Here is a 24,168-nt window from a genome sequence, read left to right as displayed (position 1 = left end):
TGCACGCAGGTAGCGTGGTCACCTCTCTGGAAGGTCTGGGCTCTGACAATGTTTTCAGCTCACATGAAGATAACCATTACCGGATAAGCAAAAGTCTGGTGAAGTCTGCAGAAGGAAGCACTGTGCCCTTGACCAGGGTGAAGTGTCTTGTCTCCATGACAACCCCTCATGACATCAGACTTCATGGTTCATCTGTTACTCCAGCTTTCGTTGAATTTGACACATCCCTTGAAGGCTTTGGGTAAGGAAACTACGAGGGGGCCAGGCCTTGCTCTCATGAGAGCTTTGCAAATAGACTTTGGGTTTAAATTGCTGGGCTGACACGTTTTGTGATCCGTACGATGGCGTGTGTCCTCATGTGATTCCGGTTCTGTGAGCATGCTGTTTTAAGATTTCCGAGTTCAGCTTTCTGAATCATTTATCATACTGACTATGCTGGTGTAATACTGGAGTTAATAACTGAAGTTCCATGGTTGAGAAAGGCCTTTTTTAAGTGTGATTGTGGATGAGGACATTTTACCGTGTCACGTGCAGCCCATTCGTGTGACTTCGCTGAGCAGCAGAAGTGTGTCACCCTAGTAGGAAGTCTTCTGCACCAAGCAAGGGTCTCATGGGGCTCCATCCAGAAAGCTGGCCAACTTGGGCGGTGTCAGCGTGAGATACAGATGACGGATAGAGTTAGGAGTCAGCTCTGACTGGCCTCTGTCACCTTGTCTCCAGACTGTCGAGGACTGCGTCTTCAGCCGTGTGAGATCTCAGTGACACCAGTGGCCTCGGACAAGTAACCTTAAATATCGAGAGGCTGCTCCAGTTACAGAGGCAGCCACAAGGACCCCAGAGTGAATCAGCAAACTTGTCAGGCCACTAGCTCAGCGCGTGCACACTCATGCCCAAGGCTGTATATGAAGAAGTGTTCCAGGGCGTTTTCTTTTGTGATAACGAAACGACTGGCATGTTTGTTATGAAGACTGTATGTTTTGTTTACATATGCAAATATAACCACAAGTTTTAAATGATTCGCTGTTTAAATGGTACTGTTAGAGGTTTTTAAAGTACACCGTTTGATGTTCTCCCGTTATTAAAAGAGAGCAAGGGCCCTGCCTGGTCCCCAGGTTTGTTCTATAATCTCTGATCTAGCTGCAGTTACATACTTAGTCATTAATTGCGGGTCTGCACGTCCGTTGTGTTACGACAGAGTGGATCTCTGACCGAGCTGTGTTTTCTTTACTAGCTGCCTGTTTCTGCCCAGCCTGGCTCCCCACAACGCCCCTACCAACAATGCCGTCACGACAGGTCTTACCGATGGGGCCGTGGTCAGCGGCATTGGCTCTGGTAAGTATCATTCCTTCTCCGGTAGATATTTTTACTAACAGTTTATGTACTGTTGTTGCCTCATTTAAAAACATAGATGTGTGCCACAAGGCTCTGTCCCTGGCTTTCTCCCCTGACTCCAGGCGAGAGGTTCTTCCCCCCGCCTTCTGGCCTAAGCTATTCCTGCTGGTTCTGCATTGAACACTTCAGCTCCCCTCCAAATAACCACCCGGTCAGACTCCTCACTGTTGTGCGGCGAGCGAATTCATCCGAGCAGCATTATGTGTGCCTTGCCGTCGTTCTGTCTGCGAAAGACCGGTCCTTAATCGTCTCCACGAAGGAGGAGCTGCTCCAAAATTACGGTCAGTGCAGTTGACACTCATATCTTTTTTGCATGTGCTGGATGACTGAGGCCAGGGCTCCATGCATGCTAAGCACATGCCAGCCCCGTACTCTCTTCTTCACAGCCCTCGGTCTGTAACTGTGACCCCTGAGGCCTTTGAACTTCACTCCTGTGTGGGTTTCTCGGTTCTGCTCTCACTGTCCTCTGCCCAGCTACAAACAGCGAGGAAGGCTGGGAGTGTGTTCTAGCCCAGGGGAAGAATAAAAATATGTGCAGCCATGTGTCGGGCTCTGGGTTTGACTCCCAGCACCACCAAGAACTACAAAGGCAGGACATTAATTTTCAGTTAGACGAACGAGAAAATGAAATTCGTATAACCCTTTGTTTGTCTTTTGTTATAGTTTGTCAAAATCTATCTCTAGTAATTTATTGAGAAGGGAAACGGGAAGGATCTGGGAGCAGTGGGGAGTCGGGGAGGGGAAAGGTTTAGAGGAAGAAAAGGCAGGGAGTTATGTGATTAAATTGTAACTTCAAAAATAAGCAGTAACTAACGCAGAAGGTTCTCGTGTCCTGTGATATTAGTGTTTACGTGTGAGGAAGCTACGGTTCTGTAGCTTGTCTGACTGGCGCTGAGCTGCAGTCAGCGGGTAGAGTTAGGCAGTGCTGGCAGAGGAGGTGTCTGTTGGACAGCGCTCTCACAGGAAGCAGGAACTTGGAGGAGCAGACACTTTGTACATGGTGCCACGCAGCACCGCTCTCTGCAGCTGCCGTCCTGGGGCTCTGGCAGGGTGATCCCAGACCAGCAGCGGGTTGTGGGATGTGCAGGATGCCTTCCTCTGCGTCTGGACTGTCAGAATCTGCTGATCTAGAAATTCGTGACACAGAACAGGGACGGTGTGGGCAAGCGCTCTCCTCATGTCTTTCCCCTCGGCTTTATCTAGTTGATGATTTCAGTGAAGAGTCCTCTTTCTATGAGATCCTCCCATGCTGCGCCCGCTTTCGGTGCGGAGAGCTGGTGGTGGAGGGACAGTGGCATCACCTGGCTCTGTTGATGAGCAGAGGCATGCTCAAGAACAGCACGGCAGCCCTCTACATCGACGGCCAGCTGGTCAGCACCGTCAAGGTAAGCGCTCTGCCAAGGTGAACACCAGCTCTCGGCTTTCCCTCACATGCCGAGAGTCCGGGCCCAGGTTCTCATGCTAGAGTGGCAGCCACTTAGTGAGCCATGTCCACAGCCTTCTGCTGAGGGAATGGGTGTGAACATTACTGAGAACACCACGCTCTGGTCTTCAGGAGCAGCTGGGAGGAAGCACTAAAGAGCGTCTTCTGAATAAAGATGATATTGTCACGGGTGAATGTCCCCACACCTAAAGTCCAAAATACTCCAAAATCCAACACTTTCTTAGTGTCAGCATCTTTCACAGAACAATTTGCAAATTGCTAAGTGTTTTGAATTTCACATTTTCCTAGTACTAAAGTTTGCACAGGTGTCCCAGGGTCTGGAAGATGCTGCGTGAAGCATTTCTTCTGGTCCCCAGCACTGCAGAGCAGGCTGTAAGCTGTTCTCACTGTCTACAGAACTCGGAGAGGTTAACGTTTCTTAACTTGTGTAAGACAGTATCTGTCTTAGACCGATAGTGCTGTTCTTGCAAATTGGTCTTTTTGTGTAAAATCAGCAGTTTCTGTGAACAAGTTTCCTTCCTTAACAGTAGTGATGTTTTATTGTCACCTTATATACTAAGGTAATGCTAAACTACTCCATTGTGGTGTACACTAGATAGATGGATAGATAGATAGGTAGGTAGGTAGGTAGATAGGTAGGTAGGTAGATAGAAAGATAGATGATAGAAAGATGGATAGATAGATAGGTAGGTAGATAGGTAAATAGATGATAGATAGGTGATATATAGGTAGATAGATATGTAAGTAAGTAGTTAGATGGATGTGCACACACGCACACGCACGTGAGTAATCAGGAGGAGTATGAAGGTCTTTATTCTCATGCTTGAAACAACCCTGGGGCCATTCTTCAATATATAAGAAAACAAATGTGATCTGAAGCTCATATATGAAAAAGCAACTCAATGGAAATGTCCTCCCCCATGATAGAGGCTGCCCCTTCCCTGTGACAGAGGCTACCCCTTCCCTGTGACAAGGGCCACCTTTACCAGCAGTAACTTGGTGTCTCATCTCACAGCCTGCCTAAATATATATTTATTTAACATGGGTAGATTGACAACTGAGGTGTCTCATCAGTAAATAAAAGCATTGTCAACTCTAAAAATGTCAGGCAACCATGGCTCTCTCGTATTGAGATAATATATGTGCATATAAATTATATATTTTACTTTTCTAACTGTTGAGATACTTTTAATTGGGAGGGTCACATCTAAAGTGCTTTATCATAGAACAGTGAACACTTCTTCAGAGAAGCATCATTAATATAAGTAGACCACAGGAAGCAAGTGACGTCATCCCTATGTTTAATCATTGCTGTGTCTAGATATAGTGTACTTGGTGAGAATTCGATGGCAGAGTTCACACTGAGTGCCCAGTTACAGACCCTAGAGTCTTGCCTTGCGTTTCTCAGCTCGGTTCTGAGATCTGTAAAGTCACATGGTCTTGAAGTAAGGAAAACATGAACAATAAAGTGGTTATTCCCGGGCTGGGGCGTCCACTTTTGTCTCACACCCGTGTCTTCTTCGCAGCTGCATTATGTCCACAGCACGCCTGGGGGCTCGGGCTCTGCAAACCCCCCAGTGCTGAGCACAGTCTATGCTTACATCGGCACTCCACCTGCACAGCGGCAGATGGCCTCGCTGGTCTGGCGTCTGGGGCCCACTCATTTTCTGGAAGAAGTTTTACCTCCCTCCAGCGTGACCGCTATTTATGAACTGGGACCAGACTATGTGGGAAGCTTCCAGGCTGTCCTCGTGCCATGTGAGTTCATGTACCATGAGTTCTTGACACCGTACAGGGAGTAAGTCCTGCAACGTAGGGGTGTGCATGCGTGTGTGCACGCCTGCGTGTGTGCATGCCCGTGTGGGCATTTGGCTGGGGAAGAGCTTTCCCTTCATTTTCTTTGGGATAATTCCTTTGATTGCTCCTGGTGGAAGTGTTCTCTGCAGTGAGGATGTAGCAGGGTTAGTGTGCGTGGCTAGCATATCTGGGCCTTCATGTGAATTCCCAGCACTGCAAACGAACAGGCAGGGGAAATGGAATATACCACTTCTCCCCTCCCACCACCACGCTGCCCTTTTCTGATTCATTATCCGTTCGCTAACTAGTTTTCCCGGGTTCCTTCTTGGATTGAAGGTGAGGGCATTCACCCTGTAAGAGAGCAACCTCTTTCCTGGTTTCCTTCTGTAACTTCTATTACAACGCGAAGCGATTTAAAATACTTAATGTTACAAAAGGAACAAACATTCTCAAGTTTAAAGCTATTATTCCCAATTGTCCATTTATTTTGTTTTTTTGTTTTGTTTTGTTTTTAAATCCCTTTTTTCAAAAGAAATACAGAACAAAGGAACTGACATGGCCTATGGATTATTTGTGCTGTGTCACCTCTGCCTTCCCTTGTTCTTTTCCTCGCATGGTCTCAGAGAAGTTCTGACAAGACAGTGTGCACGTTAATCGCCGGCGATAGTCGAGCTCTGGTCACTCGGCATTGATTCACAGAGCGTCTAGGCAGAGCTAGCATACCCCGCACTGTCAGTCAGTATGCCCAAAGGTCGTACTCACTCTCAGCCCCTCCCCCGTGTGTTTATTTAATCCCCAAACAGCGTTAGCTCCTCCCATTGTCACTCCCGTTTCATCCATGTGGAAACTGAGGCAGAGACAGTTTCCACTTAGGTTTTAAGTAAAAGCCAGATTACAGCGTGCATATTCTTCCCCGCTGTGCGGTGTGGTCCTGAGGAGGTGGGAGGTGTGAGTGAGAAGAGAAGTCAGGCCCTCTAGGCTGCAGACACTGGGCATTTTTTTTTTTTTCATTCCTTCCCATATGCAGTCGAGGACTGATGACTTGTTAGACAACAAGTGACTTTCTTTTCCTTCCCTCACAATTGTCCTCATGGGAAGGCAGTTGGAGAGTAAGACAGTGTGCACAGTGCATGACTGGCAAGTCCTTCCCTATATTGCACTCAGACAAATAGGCACGAGGGGAAGATGAAGTGAAGGGCCTTTCTTCAAGTGAAGTATATTTAAGCTCCGCCCCAGGCGAGCGACAGAGTAATCACTGTACCCTGAGGATGAGGTGTGAAAAGAATCTCTCCTCTTTTGAAGGTAAAGACGCAAAATCGGAAGGTATCATCCCATCGCCGGTGTCTCTGGTCGCAGAGGAAAAGGTGTCATTTGGACTTTACGCCCTGTCCGTGTCCTCACTCACAGTGGCAAGAATCAGGAAAGTCTACAACAAGTTGGACAGCAAAGCCATCGCGAAGCAGGTAAGCCAAGTGTTTTCCCAGTGAACCATGGCAGCTCTCCCTTGGAGGATAGGGTAGACATGGGCCCCTTCGAACCACTCAGGCTTCTCTGTGGTGACTGCCAGTCTGGTAGAATGGATCATGTCTGGCTTTAAGGATGAAAACAAGGCCCACAGGCCAACAAATGCAGGTAGGAAGAGAGCGGTCTGTTCTCCACAAGCAAGACATCCATCCCTGCAGACACCGCCACTCTAGGCCACCTGGACCATGTCTCGCATCCGAGCTTTAGAGCTAAGATAGCAAAATTCAGTCATCATTAACTTGATGGTGATTTGGTAAAGTGGCCATAGACTGTTGTGATCTTTCTCCCTTGGGGGCGGAGTTACTGACTGTTACATTCTGCAATAATAAGCCTTCTCTTCCAGAACATCCTGTGTATCCACTTCCTGTTCTGGCTTCGGTCAGTATGTGACAGGATCCTCACAGCTTAGGGGTGGGAAAGTTTCTTTCCTCCGAGATTCCAGTCCATCATGAAATCAGGGTTGGGGCACGAGCAGGAAGTAGAAAGTAGAGGACCCCTGCTTGCTGGCTGCCCCAGATTCATGCTAAGCTAGCTTACTTATTATACAGCTCAAGACGGCCTGCCTAGGGATGGTGCTGCCCACAGTGGGCCAGCCCCGCCTGCATCAGTTAGTCAGACAATCCTCCACGGTCAGATTTAGACAGTTACCTTTAGGAGGCTTCTCTCTCAAATGTGTCAAGTTGACAATTCAGGCTAACCAAAATACTCCCTTTGTTGTATTGTTGTCGGGTTTCTGATGCAAACCTGGAACATCTGGAGTGATTTTTCTCGGGGACCTTTCATATTTTTTTAAATATTCTATCTCTAGAAACTCAAATGTGTTATACCTAGGCTTTTGGGGAAATTTGTACCCTGATTGGTTTCAGTATAAATTCACATTTCACTAACTTTTAGTAGTTATATTTGCAGATAACTCCTACTACATTTTCTTAGTTTTATCCTGGGACTCTAATTAGCACATCTATCTTCATATTGCCACCGGAATGTGTCATTTGTATGTGGTTTATTTTGCTCCTAATTTAGGCCAAACATTAAGATACTTCATTTAATTGGGAAAGTTAGAACGTCTGGCTGAGGGCCAAAGCTGAGGTTGGCGATTTAGATTTTAGCCATGTGTATAGCCCAGCCTTGGAACACTTACTTTCCACACACCTAGGCCTGGCATAATCCCAGCTCCACAAAAAGCTGATTAAGAAGGAAACCTTTGTGACACAGAGAACATAATTGCTGGGGTTGTACTGCTTGGTAATCTGCCTGGTTATCGTTGTGGCTTTCTGAGGCAGATTCTCACTACCTGACCCAAGTCAGCCTTCGCCTGGCATCCCCCATCTCAGGCTCCTAGACACTGAAATTTTAGCTTTGACCATCACACCCACCTCCCTATGGTTTTATGGTTGTTTGTTTTGTAACTGATGTTATTAAATTTTAAGCATATTAATGAGAACATCTATCTCTCTATTCCTGGCTCTGTGGCAGTAGAGCCTAGTCTGTGTGTCTGATCTTTATTCTTGAAATTTTTATACAAAGGAACCTGATCAGATCTAGGATAAAATAGAGTCTTCAACAGTATTCTCCTCTGAGGCTCTGAGTAACGGACACTCGCCAACCTGAGGCAAGAGTCCTTCAGGAAACCCTCAGAGACCCGTTTAAACATCTCTGCCAACCTTATCTCTGTAGACTGCATTTTAAATTACTTTTATGAAGTTTCACACTTTGGAAGTGCTTGCCCAATTAAAAGAATTTTTTTAAAGAATACTCACACGTTACATGTTGTGCTAGGTAGGAGACAGTAAGGATGTGTTATCAGCCATACAGGTGGTATGAAAACGCCAGGCCATTCTTCTGTGATTACATTGATTATTTTTTTCCCTTCCTGTTCTCCAGTTAGGCATTTCCTCCCATGAGAACGCCACACCCGTGAAGCTGGTTCACAACGCGGCCGGCCATCTCAATGGGCCAGCTCGCACCATCGGGGCCGCTCTCATTGGATACTTGGGTGCGTTAAACCATCTGTGTGTATACAAATAATGGGGGCAGGGGGTGTCTCAAGCTGACATTTTTAAGTACCTGATCGATCTTATTCCTACAATGCTTACAGATGAATCCCAAATATCAGTGAACTTTAAAAACCATGAGCTCTCCCTGGCCTGTGTGCTTCTGTACTAGCTGCAAACAGCGGCGTATAGAAAGGGGTGAAGAGCAGAACGCTGGGCACGTCAGGGTCGGGGCGTTCTGCTCGTGTGTCCTCCTCTTACCTAGAAATGAGCTAGAAGTGGGACTGGAGCTCCACAGGAGAGCCCATGCCCAGGGACCGAGAAGCCCTAGGTTCAAGGCCCAGCACCTCCAGACAACACAAAGATCTAGAAGGAAGAGCTTCTGGGCGTAGGCACTGACCAGCTTTAATGAGCGTCAGAGTTGCTGCTTCCTCTGGAGATCCGAGCATCCTGTCCTTCAACAGCGTTGAAGTTGATGGTTAGCGGGATCTGAGCTCTAAACAGTGCAGTCGGGCCACCCAGCCTTCTGGAGTAGACACTGACATGCACATGTGTGTGTGGTACTGATTCCACCCAGCCTTCTGGAGTACCCACTGACATGCACATGTGTGTGTGGTACTGATTCCACCCAGCCTTCTGGAGTAGACACTGACATGCACATGTGTGTGTGGTACTGATTCCACCCAGCCTTCTGGAGTAGACACTGACATGCACATGTGTGTGTGGTACTGATCCCACCCAGCCTTCTGGAGTAGACACTGACATGCACATGTGTGTGTGGTACTGATTCCACCCAACCTTCTGGAGTAGACACTGACACATGTGTGTGGTACTGATTCCACCCAGCCTTCTGGAGTAGACACTGACACATGTGTGTGTGGTACTGATTCCACCCAGCCTTCTGGAGTAGCCATGAACATGCACATGTGTGTGTGGTACTGATTCCACCCAGCCTTCTGGAGTAGACACTGACATGCACATGTGTGTGTGGTACTGATTCCACCCAGCCTTCTGGAGTAGACACTAACACATGTGTGTGGTACTGATTCCTTCTTAGATTAACAAACGATATTACTGGTCCACCCACCTTCTGTGTTTAATCAGTTTCTGCAATTTTTAGTGCCCTTTGATCGCCAAATCCTGATTCTGCTTTTCTTTCTTGGTAATATTGCATTATTAAAACCATTTCCTATTTGATACAGCACATGGTAACAACCCTTTTTTTCTAATTCAACATATACTTAGGGAGCACCGCTTTAGGGAGCACTGCTTTAGGGAGCACTGACTTACATCCTCTCTAGAACTTGAGGACAGTGTGGTGCAGTGGAAAGCAACGAGCAAAGCCTCTGCAGGGTCCAAGTTCTGCTCTCCTAGTGACTCAGGCCAAGCGTTTAAGCTCTTCAGACTTTCTTCCCTATAAAGTAATGCCCTGAGAGCCTTAGAAGATAGTTTTCAAATCCAGCATTCTCATGCATAGAAATGTTACAGTTGCTGCAAAGCATTTATTAAATAGAAAATTTATGAAACATTTTAGTAAAAATATTTAAAGCATAAAATTCATGTTAATATGTGGGAATATGTGTATTCCCTCTTTCTTTTTACTTAATTAAATTATAACTACATCATCTCTCTCCCTCCTGTCCCTCTCAAGTCTGAGTGCCCCTCCTCTTCACAGCCTGTTCACTCTTAACCATTGTTATGTGCTGATATAAACGGGTCAACCTAGGCATACGGCCCGCTGAATCTGTTCAGTCGTCTGCACACGTGTGTATTTAGGGCCCATTACTTGGTATTGGGTCTCCAGTCAGGGAGCATCTGTGTAGGAGACAAGCAAGGGCTATAGCCATAAACCGTATTGTTTCGGGATTCTCTTGGACTCTCCTCACCAATACCTTGAAAGGTTTCCCTTGCCTGGTACTAGTTGGGGGTCTGTGAGTTTGTAGGGGGAGTTTTATCTCCCCCACATGACTCCATTGCATTTGAAATGTACGTTAGTGTGCGTGTGAGGAGGTGGACCTCACAAAGTATAAAATAGCGATTCCCTGCTGCTTTCATGTAACGCTGATCTCAGAATCTTAGCTTTAAGTGCCCTTCCTCCACCCTTCTCAGTAACAGGAACTGGAGTTCCCAAGCACTTTTAATTTTTTATATTTAATTACGTGTATGTGTGGGAGGTGAGGTGCAGACATGTGCAGGAACCCTCAGAGGCTAAACACGTTACAGGCGGTTGTTAGCCACGTAACACGCGTGCTGAGGGTTAGACTCGGACCCTGTGGCAGCACAGACTGCACACTTATCCGCCGAGCCACCTCTCCAACACCTAGTTCTACATTAAAAACTCAGTCCTAAAGAACAGGCACGTTCAAGTGCATAGTGTCACCCTGCACCCCGTCCAGACTTCCCCTGTACATCCCCAGCAGAAACTGTTGAGGACTCAGATGACCTTCTGGCCACTGCCCTGTCTCTGTCAGTCTCTGGCCCAGCTCTGTGTGCTGGATGACGGATGCTCTCCTTAGACCCACCCTGTGTGCGTCCCTCACACCTTTCTGGGAGTCCGTAAATTACTGTTTATTGCCTTCTCCCGGATTCTTTCTTGGCTGCTTCATTTTATTTTTATTTTAGGAATATGTGTGACTGTAAGCAAACCGTGTAGTACGTCTTGCTCACGTCTCATTTATACAGTTAATTTATTGGAATAATTTTCACCTTCTTTTTAACCAGGGGTAAGGACGTTTGTCCCTAAGCCGGTCGCCACCACCCTGCAGTACATCGGAGGAGCTGCAGCCATCCTCGGCCTGGTGGCCATGGCCTCTGATGTGGAAGGCTTGTATGCAGCTGTCAAGGCGCTGGTCTGTGTGGTCAAGAGCAACCCGCTAGCCAGCAAGGAGATGGAAAGAATCAAAGGGTACCAGGTCTGTGGCCGTAGGCTTTGCTGCCACCTCCCTGTACAGCGAACGAGCCAACCCCCACCGTTCATACCTTTTTAAACTCGGGAAGAATTCTGATGTCCGCGTAAACCTAAAGCCATCGGCTCATACTGGACAAACAAAAACACATGAAGCGAGAAGTGTGTGTAGGGTTTGGTTTAATTTTGGTTTCCTCAGTCCCTGGCCATTCCCGTGTTCAGTAGACTGCTGCATGTTTCTGCTCTGATGCTCTGTGGGCCCTCTGTGGGCCCTCACTGTCCCGAGGAATGGTTCCAGGATTTGCCCTGTCTCCGTGCACACCTCATCAAATTGTGTGGCTTGTGCATACGGCCTGGGTGTCCCTACTGTGCTGGAGTAATCTCTTGAGATATTTATCACCCCTAATACAGTGTGAACGCTGTGCTACAGTACTCTACAGGGTGGTAATTAAGGGTTAATTATAGGAAATATCTGGACGTAGTTTCTAAGTAAGGTATTTTTGATCTTCATTTGATTTAATCTGTACACTTAAAACCCATGGGTAGCGAAAACCAGTCATATTTTCAGAGCAGTTAGCTTGCTGAGACATTCTTTCTCTCCATGCAATAGAGAATGAACTGAAATCGGATCATATTGAAATGAAATCAGATCAGATCTCCCCATTTTCTCTGGGGCTCCCTTCCATATCACACCCCTCCACCTCTAGGTGCCTTATTTACTCAAAAGCTGGAAAACCGTTAAACAATGACTATTCCATTGTTGTTCCTGAAGATCCAGGTCTTTCCAGGCACATCCCAGTGACTCATTTTACCGAGTGAGGCCTCACCTGCCACGATGCCATTAAGTCGTGAGCCTGAAAAAGGGTCGACCCACTGATTAGGTGGGGACCCCTAAGGCCCAGTGTCTGGGGTGTGAGCTCCACACTGCCGATCTGTCAGCGGCCTGCTCTGTTTCTGTCCACCAGCTGCTGGCCATGCTGCTTAAAAAGCGACGCTCCCTTCTCAACAGCCACATCCTCCACCTGACCTTCTCCCTGGTGGGCACGGTTGACAGTGGCCACGAGACTTCCATTATTCCCAACTCCACTGCCTTCCAGGACCTGCTCTGTGACTTCGAGGTAAGTAGACACACTGACCGGTAATACAGGGCTCGTGAATACATTTCTCTCTTTTTATCGTGAGTTACACTGTTTTATCTCATAGATTATAATTTCCTGATGATCAATCAGTACCATTTAGTGAAACTTAAGTAGAATAACTATTTCCTTTTCTCCAAATATATCCGGCTCTACAGACGTTACTGAAATCAGACACAAGACACAAATCCTGAAACTGCCCATCCCCACTGTGCCTGTCATTAAGAAGGAGGCATTTCCATTAAGCAATTCTGATATAAACTTTTCCACAATAAATAAATAGAATCTGGACCTTTAATTTGGATTATTGGCAGCGTCATAGTGAAAGAATGCTTGCCCTAGAGACCGAGGTTTTCACCCAGGCAGTGGCAGCTCACTCCCTTAATCCCAGCACTCAGGAGGTAGAGGCAGAGGCAGAGACAGGAGGATCTCTGAGTTTGAGGCCAACCTGATCTACACTGAGTTCCAGAATGGCCAGGGCTACACAGAGAAACCCTGTCTTGAAAAAACAACAAAAAGACCAAGTTTTTGCTGCTTCTGTCTCCCACCCTTAGTGTGCCCTGCCGTCTTCTCGACACAGTGCGCGCCCATGGCCTTGGCTCACTGAACCTCGAAGCTCTCTTCACTCCATGTCACTGTACTAACTGTTCTCGATGTATCCCTTGGGAATAGCAGGATCTCTGGGCATCATGGACGACATTCTGTCTGCCTCCATCTTTGTGTCTGTACCACACAGGATGTCACTAGGACCTGTTGATGACAAGCAGTGCTTACAGATACTAAGCCCCAGCTCAACCTTTTATCACGACTCCAACACAGTGTTTGGTCAGCCAACAAGCAGCGCACCCTCACCCCTCTAATGAGCTTATTCCAGCTTCCGTGGGAGTAGCCATCCCCCCGTGCTCATCCCTTTGCATCTACCCCAGTGAGCACGTGTAGTTGCTTTCCTCACAGCTCCGTCTTCTGCCAGCTCTCAGGCGTGATCATCATCCTGGTCCTTTTACCCACCCCGCTTCTCTTAATGTGATCCTTCTCTGTGACAGTGATGGCATGTTCACCTTTCTCATCTGGCTAACCTTGGCCTCCAATTCCAGCCTTACTTCTGACTTCGTGCCCAATGTTTCTCTTGTACCCTAGCAACACCTTAACTGAACTTGGCATCCTTGGCCCAAATTAGCACTTCCTTAACTTCTTTTTCTGTTAGTAACCCCGCCTTTTTGCTCCTGTCTGTGAACAGTCGGGCATGGAATCCTATCGACTTCACCCTCTCGCTGTGCAGTGTCTGTCCTTTCTGCCTCCACTGCGTCCTAATGAGCTTCTCAATCAGCTCTCCTCAGACATGCTGGGATAGCTGTCAATCATTCCTCAGGTTATGCTGTCTGCCTTTGGAGGGCTCATTCTTTTGTAAAGACATAATTGTATCATATCTTCAAGAATTTGTAGACATGTCTCCTGCACAATAAAGTTTTCAAAGTTATAGTTCTTAGAGGTCTTTGAGGAAGATGATGGCGTCTTCGTCTTCCTCCTCCTTCTTCTTCTTCTTCTTCTTCTCCTTCTCCTTCTCCTTCTCCTTCTCCTTCTCCTCCTCCTCCTCCTCCTCCTCCCTCCTCCTTCCTCCTCCTCCTCCTCTTCTCCTCCTCCTCTTCTCCTCCTCCCTTCCTCCTCCTCTTCCTCCTCCTCCTCCCCTTTCCTCCTCCTTCTTCTTCCTCCTCCTCCTCCTCCTCATCATCATCATCTCTGTCTGGCCTGGAAATGACATGTAGACCAGGCTGGCCCTGAAGTCATAGAGAACCACTGTTTCTGCCTGCTGATCGCTGAGCTGAGATTAAATATCTGTGCCGCCACCCCTGACACTCCCTGACTGAGCCAAGCGCTGCATTAGTTGGTAAAGATACACAGATACACAGCCATGTGTCCAGGACGCTGACTGGTGCACTGCAGAAAAACAAAAACAAAAGTAAGTAAATATGTGTAAAAGCGAAAGTTTGAAGGCCACAGAGGGACAACAGCAGTAGGAAGGCTCAGGCGTAAGTCCACCGGCCCCTATAGGAAGAAGCCCCACCTCAGCCCACTGGCCTGCGTTTCCTCAGGAATTTCCTCTGGTTTCAAATCTGCGATTAATATTTAACATACAAACATCATAAATTTAGTCGAATACCAAATTTTGGCTCCGTTTTGCAGTACCTGTACACTCTGGCTTCCTGGGACTGCTTTCTTTGCCAGTCTACAAACACTCTATAAGTAATCTCTCCCCTTTTAAAAAATAGCAATTCAACAAATATAAATGAATCCTAACAGGATACAAACATTTTTCTAGAATCTAAAATAATGTGGTTTATCTTTGAGGAATAGTGGGCCATCTCCATTTCTTCTTGCTCATCCTGTGGTGGCATACATATTTTAAAATTTTTATGATCTCCAGAATAGTTTTTTTCCCGATATTTTTTGATCGATTATTTTTAAAATGCATTTTATAAAACCTTTCTCTGCTCAGATACATACTGTTTCCAATTCTTTATCCGTTTTAGAATTTTATTTTTGTTTCTTTTTTAAGTGTGTCCGTGTGTGTGTGTCCGTGTGTGTGTGTGTGTGTGTGTGTCTGTGTGTGTGTGTGTGTGTGTCTGTGTGTCTGTGTGTGTGTGTGTGTGTGTGTGTGTGTGTGTGTGTGTGTGTGTGTGGTACCCACGGATGCCGCCATCGGGTTTCAGATGCCCCATAACTAGAGTTAGCGGCATTGGCACCGTCTGATTAGTGCTGAGGACCGAGGCGGTGTCCCCTCAGCCTCACTACAGGTCTTTAGTGTAAATCTGCCTGGTGCTTGGATTGCTTCTCTTTGTAGCAGAGGCTGCTGGAAAGGAATCTCCCATCTGAAGAGGGTTTTTTTTTTTCCTGTTTTGTTTGTGAAAAGATGCTTTTATATGAAATGCACTTCTGGTTGGCCATTTTCGTTTTTCCACGCTTTAGAAACGTCACCGATTATGATCGCCTTTCTCTGGCATTCCTAAATGTGTAGAGTATGTAAAAGCACTCTGCTTCCATTTTCCATCATGTTGGGTCTGTTTATAGTGACTGACTTTTCTCCTCCATTTCCCTCTGCATCCAGCTAAGTACATGGCTGGAGGTTGTCCCGAATGCTGTCCTTGGTTTTGCCGTCTAACAGTGGGGACGTCAACCTTGAGTATCCTGTTGTTTATGTTTTCTTACAGGTCTGGCTTCATGCTCCGTACGAGCTCCATCTTTCTTTATTTGAACACTTCATAGAGCTGCTCACAGAGTCCAGGTACCCGTCAGCACTCGCGTGGCTAGCCGGTCAGTTGTAGGAGAGAGCATCCTACCGTGTGTTAAGTCATCTCTCTCTTGCAGTGAGGCTTCCAAGAATGCCAAGTTAATGAGGGAATTTCAGCTGATCCCCAAGCTGCTCCTGACGCTCCGAGACATGTCCTTGTCGCAGCCGACCATTGCTGCCATTAGTAACGTGCTGAGCCACCTGCTGCAGGGCTTCCCTAACAGCAACGATCTGCTCAGGTGGGTTCGTCTCTGCCGACTGAGGGGACATGAGGGAGGTGAGTGGGATGGGCCCCATGGTCCTGTGCGCATGTGACAGCTGCATTTCCAGTATCGTGTGAATAAAGCACAGGAAGGAGGTAGAAATGAGAACACTGGCTGACCTAGATATGAACGTTTTCAGTATAGGAATTGTCAGTCCCTCCATACTCCTGAGGCTGTTAAACCTCAAGGGTGTGTGTCACATACACTCACACTTACACATGGGAAAACACGCCTGGTTCACACTCTTACACCACAGTCATGTGCTCTTTCGTGTGTGTGCACGTGGCATGGTTAACTTATTTATTTAATGTTGTTCGAAACACGGTTTCTCTGTGTAGCTTCGTCTGCCCTAGAACTCACGCTGTAGACCAGACTGGCCTCGAACTCACAGAGATCCACCTGCCTCTGCCTCCCCAGTGCTGGGATTAAAGGCGTGTACCAGCACCGCACCGCCCAGTTAACTTCATTACCATTGTTTATTAGGGTTTATTCTGCCCTGTGATCACTTGTCATGGTCATTTAGAACCTCATCAAAATTTTAACTTTTTCATTTTCTTTATAAATGAAGAAACCAGGGCCCAGAGAGCTTATGCTTATGCTACTTGTGTCTTTAAAAAGTCAGTCGGTGAATGTGTGAGTGCACATGTGTATGTGCATGTATGTGTGTGAATGTATGTGTCTGTGCATGTGTGTGTGTGGTATGTGTGCATGTGTATGTGCATGTGTGTGTGCATGTGTGTGTATGGTGTGTGTGTGAATATGTGTGTGCATGTGTGTGTATGGTGTGTGAATGTGTGTGTGCATGTGTGTGTGGTGTGTGTGTGAATGTGTGTGTGTGCAGGTGTGTGTGTCTGTGTTTTCTCATTTTGTATTTTATGATTTGGGGGAAAGAAAAATGAAACTTTTTATTTTCTGCTCTACCTAAAGGTTTGGCCAGTTCATTTCTTCTACTTTGCCCACCTTTGCCGTCTGTGAGAAATTCGTGGTTATGGAAATCATTAGTGAAGGGAAACCTGACTCTGGTGAGTTGGCCAAGGAAATCATCTGCTAATTGTTCACCATCATGGCACAAGCCAGGCTGAGCTCCACATGAGAATACGCGACTTCCCCCTATGTCACAGTTCTTGGTTTTTACTGATTACGTTTCTCTTGTATCAAATCTATGCAGTATGCAGAAGTGTAGTGTGGCCTCAGAATTGTAAAGTGTATGAAATCTTTCCTGACCGTAGGTTATGGTGAGCATTAATAGTGTAATGGAGATCATGTCTGTGTAACTCGTATCATTTCCCTGGTAAGTATTGAGCAGTCAGTGAGAAACACCTGTTTACTGGGATCTTTCTGTGTAAGTCCCACGAAAGGAATCTCCTAGGTCGTGAGATCCCACGTCTGTGAGTAAGGAATTCTTTAGCTTGTCTGCAGCCCTAAGACATACCTGTATTTTTAAGCCATGTATGTTTTTGGCTGCATGTTTGGAAAGCACTGAGGGACCTGTGTTTTCATTCCTAGTTTACACAGTTCTCCTCTCCATGCCTGCATGCTACATGTCTGGATATTGAAGCATTCTGGGAAAGCATCTGTCACAGAGGGCTTCCCTGTCTTCTCACTGCTCATGTGGCATTGCTGGTGTCATGCACCACAGGTAGAGATGATTTCAGGTCGAGGCTTTGTGTTGGTGACCCACACATACGTCTTCAGTGCATGCTGGGAAGGGCCTTGGGCATCCGTGGGTCTTGGTACGTGAGGGTGTGGTAGAACTGACTCCCACCGACACTGAGAGACTTCGCTGTTGGGCATTACCGATGTTGTTGCCCTGTTACACACTTGGAAAGGCTACCACCTGTGTGACATTTAGAGCTTACAACCTACAGAAGAGAAGGGCTGTATACTTCTCCAATAAGAGAAGATGGTGTGACCTCAACTTTGAAAGGACAGACAAGAGACTGGCACGTGCGGCAGGCAGTAACCATCGTAGATCACGGCGTTTGTGTCTAGCTTGGTGTTTACCTTCCTCCTCTGGTGGTGTGCAGAGCGCCTTCCTACCCCACAGTCAGTGGGGGCAAAGGCTCAAGACAGGTATCAATTGGTTGCTCCGTGTCAGTGAGTATGTATGTGCTGATAGGGCCTTCCCAGAAGTATGTGGAGAGCAGCCAGTGTCTTGGCAATTGGTTGGTGTCTTAGTCAGGGCTTCTATTCCTGCACAAACATCATGACCAAGAAGCAAGTTGGCGAGGAAAGGGTTTATTCAGCTTACACTTCCACATTGCTGTTCATCCCCCAAAGCAAGTCAGGACTGGAACTCACACAGGACAGGAACTTGGAGGCAGAAGCTGACGCAGAGGCCATGGAGGGATGTTACTTACTGGCTTGCTTCCCCTTGAAGCATCGTAAGGAATAAAGCAATATATTCACTTTGGGGATGATCTCACTTTGTGCTGGGATTAAAGGCGTGCACCGCTATACCCAGCTGAAGGCATTTGTTTGTAGTAGGTATCTCTCAAGCTGTTCCGGACCTCACTATACAGATGGGACTGGCCTTGAACTCACAGAGATCTGCCTGTTTCTGCCTCCAGAGTGTTAGTCTGTGACCACAGTCAGCTAAGTCCACATTTTAAAGTTTAGAGTAGTCCACGAGACAAAGAAGTAGACACATAACTCCACAGTAAGTTCAGGCTCAGCCTCGATGCTAGCAGAAGCAGACGTATGGGTGGGGCCCAGGCACATAGCATGCCTGGCACTGCGGGCTAGTGATGCCCACACTCTGGGCTCCCGGACACTCCATTGAGGACCTCGGAGCCAGTCCTGCTCTGGTTCTGTCCAGGTCCTTTTGTGCGGGCTTTGCCGCTGTCCTGAGGTCTACAATCCTGACTTTGCCTTCTGTATTGCATTTGTTGAGTAAACTAATGATTCCTCTCTTCAAACTTTAAAGTCTAGTTTCAACACCAAGCATAGCTCTCATCTCAGAGAGACCAAGAGGAAGTTTATTCTTGAGTCAGTATTGAGTGACCATGGCTTGGGGACCTGGGTTCAGGTTGCCTTAGATAACAAATTTCATGAAGTTTACAGAACAGAGTAAGCCAAGATTTTCAAATGCATGCACAGGTAGACGCATGCACAGGTGCACACGTGCACAGGTGGACACATGCACAGGTAGAAGAATGCACAGGCAGACTCATGGTGCAGCAGGAGACATTGGTAGGGAAACGTCTGCAGTCAGGTCAGATGTCAGCTGGAAGGTTCTCTGAACTGTGGCTGGTGAAAGCCACCCAGCTGTCTCCTGGAGCTGCTTCATTTCAGAAGGTTTCGCCATTCGGTCTCTAAGACCTTAGTTCAGACCCAGAAGTGAGTGAAAAGCTTCGCGCAGCCTAAGGCTGCCTGGATCTGGATGTGCCGCATTCCAAGTCTTCACGGCGTATATTGAAAGTTCCGCTGCGTATGTCGAAGCTTTAGGATAGGTGTTGCCTGTTCTAGGACCGTGAGTTCCCACGCTGCGTCTGTCTGTGTCCATGAAGAAAGAGGAGGTTACCAACCCCTGGGAAGCTTCTGTGGGAGCCATTGTTTTTATTCGTACAGCTTTCACTGATGGCTTCCTCCTCCTGAGGAAGAGGGGAGAATATTAAACTATGAAAGAGGACTAAGGCCTTCATTGTCACAACTCTTGCTAATATTGGAGGGTCCTAAAGAGGAATTATTTGCCTGGTTCATTCTCTTACCTGCTGTAGGGGAAAGCCGTTCTGAAGAAAGTGTTTTCAAGGGAATGTCAGGGTACAGACCTGGTGTTTATCTGTCACCTCTGGGTGTCTAATGTGTTTGTTTCCTTTCAGGAGCAGAAGAGGAGTTTGGAGGTCTTGTGTCTGCTAACCTTATACTTCTGAGGAACAGACTTCTAGACATCTTGCTAAAGCTAGTTTATACGTCCAAAGAAAAGACAAACATTAACTTACAGTAAGTGAAACCTTTTTAGAATTGGTAGCCCTGGCCAAGCAGTAGTGCACTGTCGTCTCTGTCCCGCAGAAGGGAGCGACACCACAACATTCTTCTCAAAGCAGTTTATTCAGGAACCTTTCTTTCTGCATGCAAGCAGCAATCAAGCTTTTCTTTTCTTCTCCCTCTCTAACCCCCAGCACACTCCCTTATATCCTCCCTCAACTCCGCCTCCTCAGTCCAGACTGCATAATCTCAGTTCATAGGTCCACGTCATGGTCTGATCTTGCGTCATGGTGTGCCTGCGCAGCTCTCACAATGGACGTGGCTAGTTTCAGGTGTGTGAAGAAGTCAGGTGCTAGTCACGAGACTTAGCTGCAGTCCCGGGCGCCATCTTGGGACTGCCGCCACACCCGCTCCCCACAGTGCACACCCTTTCACCTGAGCAGTCAGGAGGTAAAGGCAGGGGGATCTCTATGTGTTCAAGGCCAGCCAGGGCTGTATAGTGAGACCCTGGAGGGAGAGGGGGAGAGGGAAGGAGAGAGCAGGTGCTCCACTAGATCTGATGCTGCCACTTCCTGTCAAACAGGATGGGGCTTGCATAGACTTTAATGGGCTGACTTGAACCCTGAAACTCACAGTACCTCAAAACTGAGGCTCAGTCGTATTTTTCCAATATGAAATGTGAGCTCTCCTGAAACTATTTCGTTGACGCCATCTGTCTTTGAACAGGGCTTGTGAAGAGCTGGTCAGGACGCTGGGTTTCGACTGGATCATGATGTTCATGGAAGAACACTTGCATCCCACCACAGTCACGGCCGCCATGAGGATTCTCGTTGTCCTGCTGAGTAACCAGTCCATTCTCATCAAATTTAAAGAGGGACTCAGTGGCGGGGGCTGGCTGGAGCAGACAGACTCCGTCCTGACAAACAAGATCGGAACTGTGTTAGGTAAGAGACCTCAGGAGCTCTCGCTGTTTAAAATAAGCTGCTGTTCTCTGCCTTCAGATCCTGTGTACTCCATAGCCATTAGGAGTTGTGAGTTTTAGTAACAGTAAAAAGAAAAACTTAGTCTTCCAGATTCAAGCTAACACCGGAGAGTTTTAAGATGTAGAACTGATTATGCTTTGATTGTAACGTACAGCCTTCTTGACCTTTAACTCAATAATTTCAAGTGACAGGGGCACTGCCCAGTAGGAGGGACCAGGCCTTTTGCTTCCTGTGTCAGTAACTACCCATTTGCCACGTGACTGGGTGGGGCGTAAGTGTGCTAGATCATCCACATCTCACAGACTAAAAGGCTGAAGTGAGTAACACAGCTGGGAGGTGTCAGAATCTGAGCCCCATTGACTCAGATGTGACAACATCTAAGTCACATGATCGTTGTGATTTAGAAATGAGATGTTGGGTACACAAGCGTGGTAGATTGCTATACAAATTTTTTTTTCAATTCGGTCACACTGAGGAATTGATTAAGATACCTATACTTGGGGGCTGGAGAGATGGCTCAGCAGTTAAGAGCACTGACTGCTCTTCCAGAGGTCCCAAGTTCAATTCCCAGCAACCACATGGTGGCTCACAACCATCTGTAATGGGATCCGATGCCCTCTTCTGGTGTGTCTGAGGACAGCTACAGTGTACATAAAATAAATACATTTTTTTAAAAAAAGATACACATACTTAAAAGCAACTTAGACATAAATTGTTCCTGTTAAGTAATCGTCATTCTTGTCCTCACACAGCACTAGAAAATGTGTCTCCACTTGGAATTTTAACAGCTTCAGAGGGAAGTCAGTCACTGGAGCCCTGGCTGACATTCACTCTGCAGTGAACCCTGCCCGAGGGATGGGGTGGCCAGAGGCCGGGCTTGGGTTGTAGGCAGAAGCTCACGTGTGCTGGGGGATTCCAGTGGAGACTAGGATGGTGGGCGTGTGCATGTTCTTGGCCACAGCAGTGGCTCCCTAGTGATCTCCTGGTAAAGCTTCAGAGGACCTTGGGTGACCCACGCAGTGGTTGGGACCACAGCCACGGTGAGCCTGGATCGGCTTTTGCCACGGTTGGCAGCCTCTGACACAGCACACGTTGTGATGTACAAGGAAGGCATAGTTTCTTCCTGTAATCTTTAACGTGAATTCATACATAATTTAAGCGCAACACGTTTATGGTTTTCAGGGGGTTTTTTGTTGTTGTTTTAGTTTTTTAGGACAAATGAGATGTATTAATTGCATTTTACCGAGTACATTTCAAACTGTGCCATCTTCTGTTAGACTCTCCATTCAGCTCCATTAACTCTTGGAAACCTGAGCGTGGAGATGTTAGCGCTCTTTTGGATCAAGATCCCTCTCCTAAGGAACAGGGCTTGTTTCACCAGGAGAAGCGTTCGTAGACTCGTATCTGGCTCTCCCTGCTCTCTGTCAGAACCTGTATCCTAATGGGCAGCCACACTAGAGATGGGGGCTGCTGTGAGCAAGCAGCTACGCTTGTGTGCGTCCTGGACAGACACGTCCGTCCCACAGTTGGGAACTTCGTTGCTAACTCTCTTCCCACCTTTCTCCTCCAGGATTCAATGTGGGCAGGAGTGCCGGAGGGAGATCCACGGTCAGGGAGATTAACCGGGATGCCTGCCATTTCCCCGGGTTCCTGGTTCTTCAGTCTTTCCTCCCTAAGCACACAAATGTCCCTGCCCTCTATTTTCTCCTTATGGCCTTGTTTCTGCAACAGCCAGTGAGCGAGCTGCCCGAGAACCTGCAGGTCAGTGTGCCTGTCACCAGCAGCCGATGTAAGCAGGGTTGCCAGGTAGGAATTACCTAGTAAGGTGTCACTGTAAACTTGAGACTCTGTTGCTTCTGACGTTTAAAGTTTGATATGAGACTTTAAAACTGAACATTTGCTAGGTAATTGCCCTAAAAAGACTCGCTTCTGTTTTGCTTCTTCTCTTGTGGTTGTTCTGTCTGATGGTCTGTGCACGTGGACCTTGGTGACAGTAACAACGGAATAAAGGGCTGTAATGCGACTGTACCTAGGAATATGATTTCACTTTCAGATCGTTAAAAATGGAGGGAGGGTCGGGGAGACACTGAGCCTGCAGGGTGCTTGGTGTGTAAGCTTGAGGAGCTGGGATTAGATCCCCAGATCCCAAGTGAGAAGACGCCATGGCCTCACACCCTGTGGGTGACCCCTGGAGCTCGTGACTGTGTTAGCCAAATCAATGAACTTCAGGGGCAATGACGAGACTTTGTCTCAAAGCATAAAAATGAAGGCCGTAGAGTGGTCAAGGAGAGGCACCAGGGGTCAGCCTTGGGTCTCCACACACATGGCTTATCGTGTATGCTCGACGCACATGCAGGCACGAACACACACATCACGCACGCACGCACGCACGCATCGCACGCACTATCAGTGAGTAAGTTCAAGTTCTGATTTGAAAACTTTTAATTACTTAATGACTAAATAACATCATGTTTTCAGGAAACCAGCAATGATTTGAGTTGTCCTTGAAGACTATTAAATTTGTCTAAATGTAGCTTGCGCCTGTAGCTTCATAAAGACTTTAGCCTTTAAATTCAAATTTGCTCCCATCCAACGCCACATGACACCCAAAGCACTGTCAATATTTGAGCAAACATTTTCCATGAAGTCCTGAGCCATGCCGTTACATTAACTCAAGGTAGACTCGCTTAGCAGGACGCGCTCCCCGGTGCTCATGACTGGCACAGAAGTCATAAGTGTAACGTAAACTACCCTCAGGAAGTCTTACTTTGCCAAATCTTACTTTAACCTAAGTGTGAGTCATTGCTGAGTTTGGAAAGTGAATGAATTGTGCTCCTCACAACTTGTTGCTTGAGACGGACTGTCACATCTATAATTTCATATTTTGCTTATGCATGTGGGTGTTGTGGCCATATTTTGTATTGAAAAAATTTTTTAAAAAAAGGCTGAAGTGAAGCAGGATGATTGCTGGTGCAAAACAAAATGACCAAGTTCTGACAGAGAATGGAGGGTTGGGACTGACCTGTTTGTCATTACTCAGGGAGGGAGGGAGGGAACGAACGTAGCTCTAAAGACATTCTAGGACATTGGATTTCTAAGGATCTCCTCTAGAAAAGGTGCAGGCAGTGACCGGCCGCTGCTCTCTGATCCACAGTTTGACCTGGACTCCATCTGGACGTTTATCTTTGGCGTCCCGGCCTCCAGCGGGACGGTGGTGTCCTCCATCCACAACGTGTGCACCGAGTCTGCTTTCCTGCTGCTCGGGATGCTACGCAGCATGCTGAACTCGGTGAGCTGTGCAGGGCGAGCCTGCGTGTGAGCTGCCTGCCCGCAGACCGTGTTCCTCGTCGTTTACTGGGGCCGCCTATCCCTCTTCCCTCCAGACCCCACCCTGTCTCCTTAGCTGTGATGTAAGGACAGAGAGTAAGGCCACAGGCTAGATGCTAAGGGCATGGCTCAGTGGCAGACTATCCCCCCCCCCCCCACGTGTGAGCTGGGGTCTCACACTTGGCTCAGA

At 47.3% G+C, this 24,168-nt stretch overlaps 1 protein-coding gene across 6 annotated transcripts in view; it reads left to right on the top strand.

Annotated features, from left to right (window-relative positions):
• Nucleotides 1–24,168, top strand: part of Wdfy3 (WD repeat and FYVE domain containing 3) — a 168,058-nt gene that overhangs the window by 82,695 nt on the left and 61,195 nt on the right. For 5 of the 6 annotated variants that reach the window (XM_032916271.1, XM_032916266.1, XM_032916269.1 and 2 more), the window contains 16 exons: nt 10–241; nt 1,232–1,332; nt 1,455–1,673; nt 2,596–2,777; nt 4,363–4,594; nt 5,936–6,096; nt 8,042–8,153; nt 10,873–11,063; nt 12,022–12,174; nt 15,399–15,472; nt 15,556–15,717; nt 16,669–16,763; nt 19,563–19,683; nt 20,395–20,612; nt 22,222–22,457; nt 23,806–23,940. In XM_032916271.1, coding sequence (XP_032772162.1) covers nt 10–241; nt 1,232–1,332; nt 1,455–1,673; nt 2,596–2,777; nt 4,363–4,594; nt 5,936–6,096; nt 8,042–8,153; nt 10,873–11,063; nt 12,022–12,174; nt 15,399–15,472; nt 15,556–15,717; nt 16,669–16,763; nt 19,563–19,683; nt 20,395–20,612; nt 22,222–22,457; nt 23,806–23,940 — 2,624 coding nt within the window. The remainder of the gene's footprint in view (nt 1–9; nt 242–1,231; nt 1,333–1,454; nt 1,674–2,595; nt 2,778–4,362; nt 4,595–5,935; nt 6,097–8,041; nt 8,154–10,872; nt 11,064–12,021; nt 12,175–15,398; nt 15,473–15,555; nt 15,718–16,668; nt 16,764–19,562; nt 19,684–20,394; nt 20,613–22,221; nt 22,458–23,805; nt 23,941–24,168) is intronic. The other variant, XM_032916267.1, reaches the window with a different exon arrangement.

This window comes from Rattus rattus, chromosome 11 (genome assembly GCF_011064425.1).
Source record: "Rattus rattus isolate New Zealand chromosome 11, Rrattus_CSIRO_v1, whole genome shotgun sequence".
NCBI lineage: Eukaryota > Metazoa > Chordata > Mammalia > Rodentia > Muridae > Rattus > Rattus rattus.
Note: the sequence above shows the minus strand (reverse complement) of the source record. Positions and strands in the feature narration are given on the sequence as shown.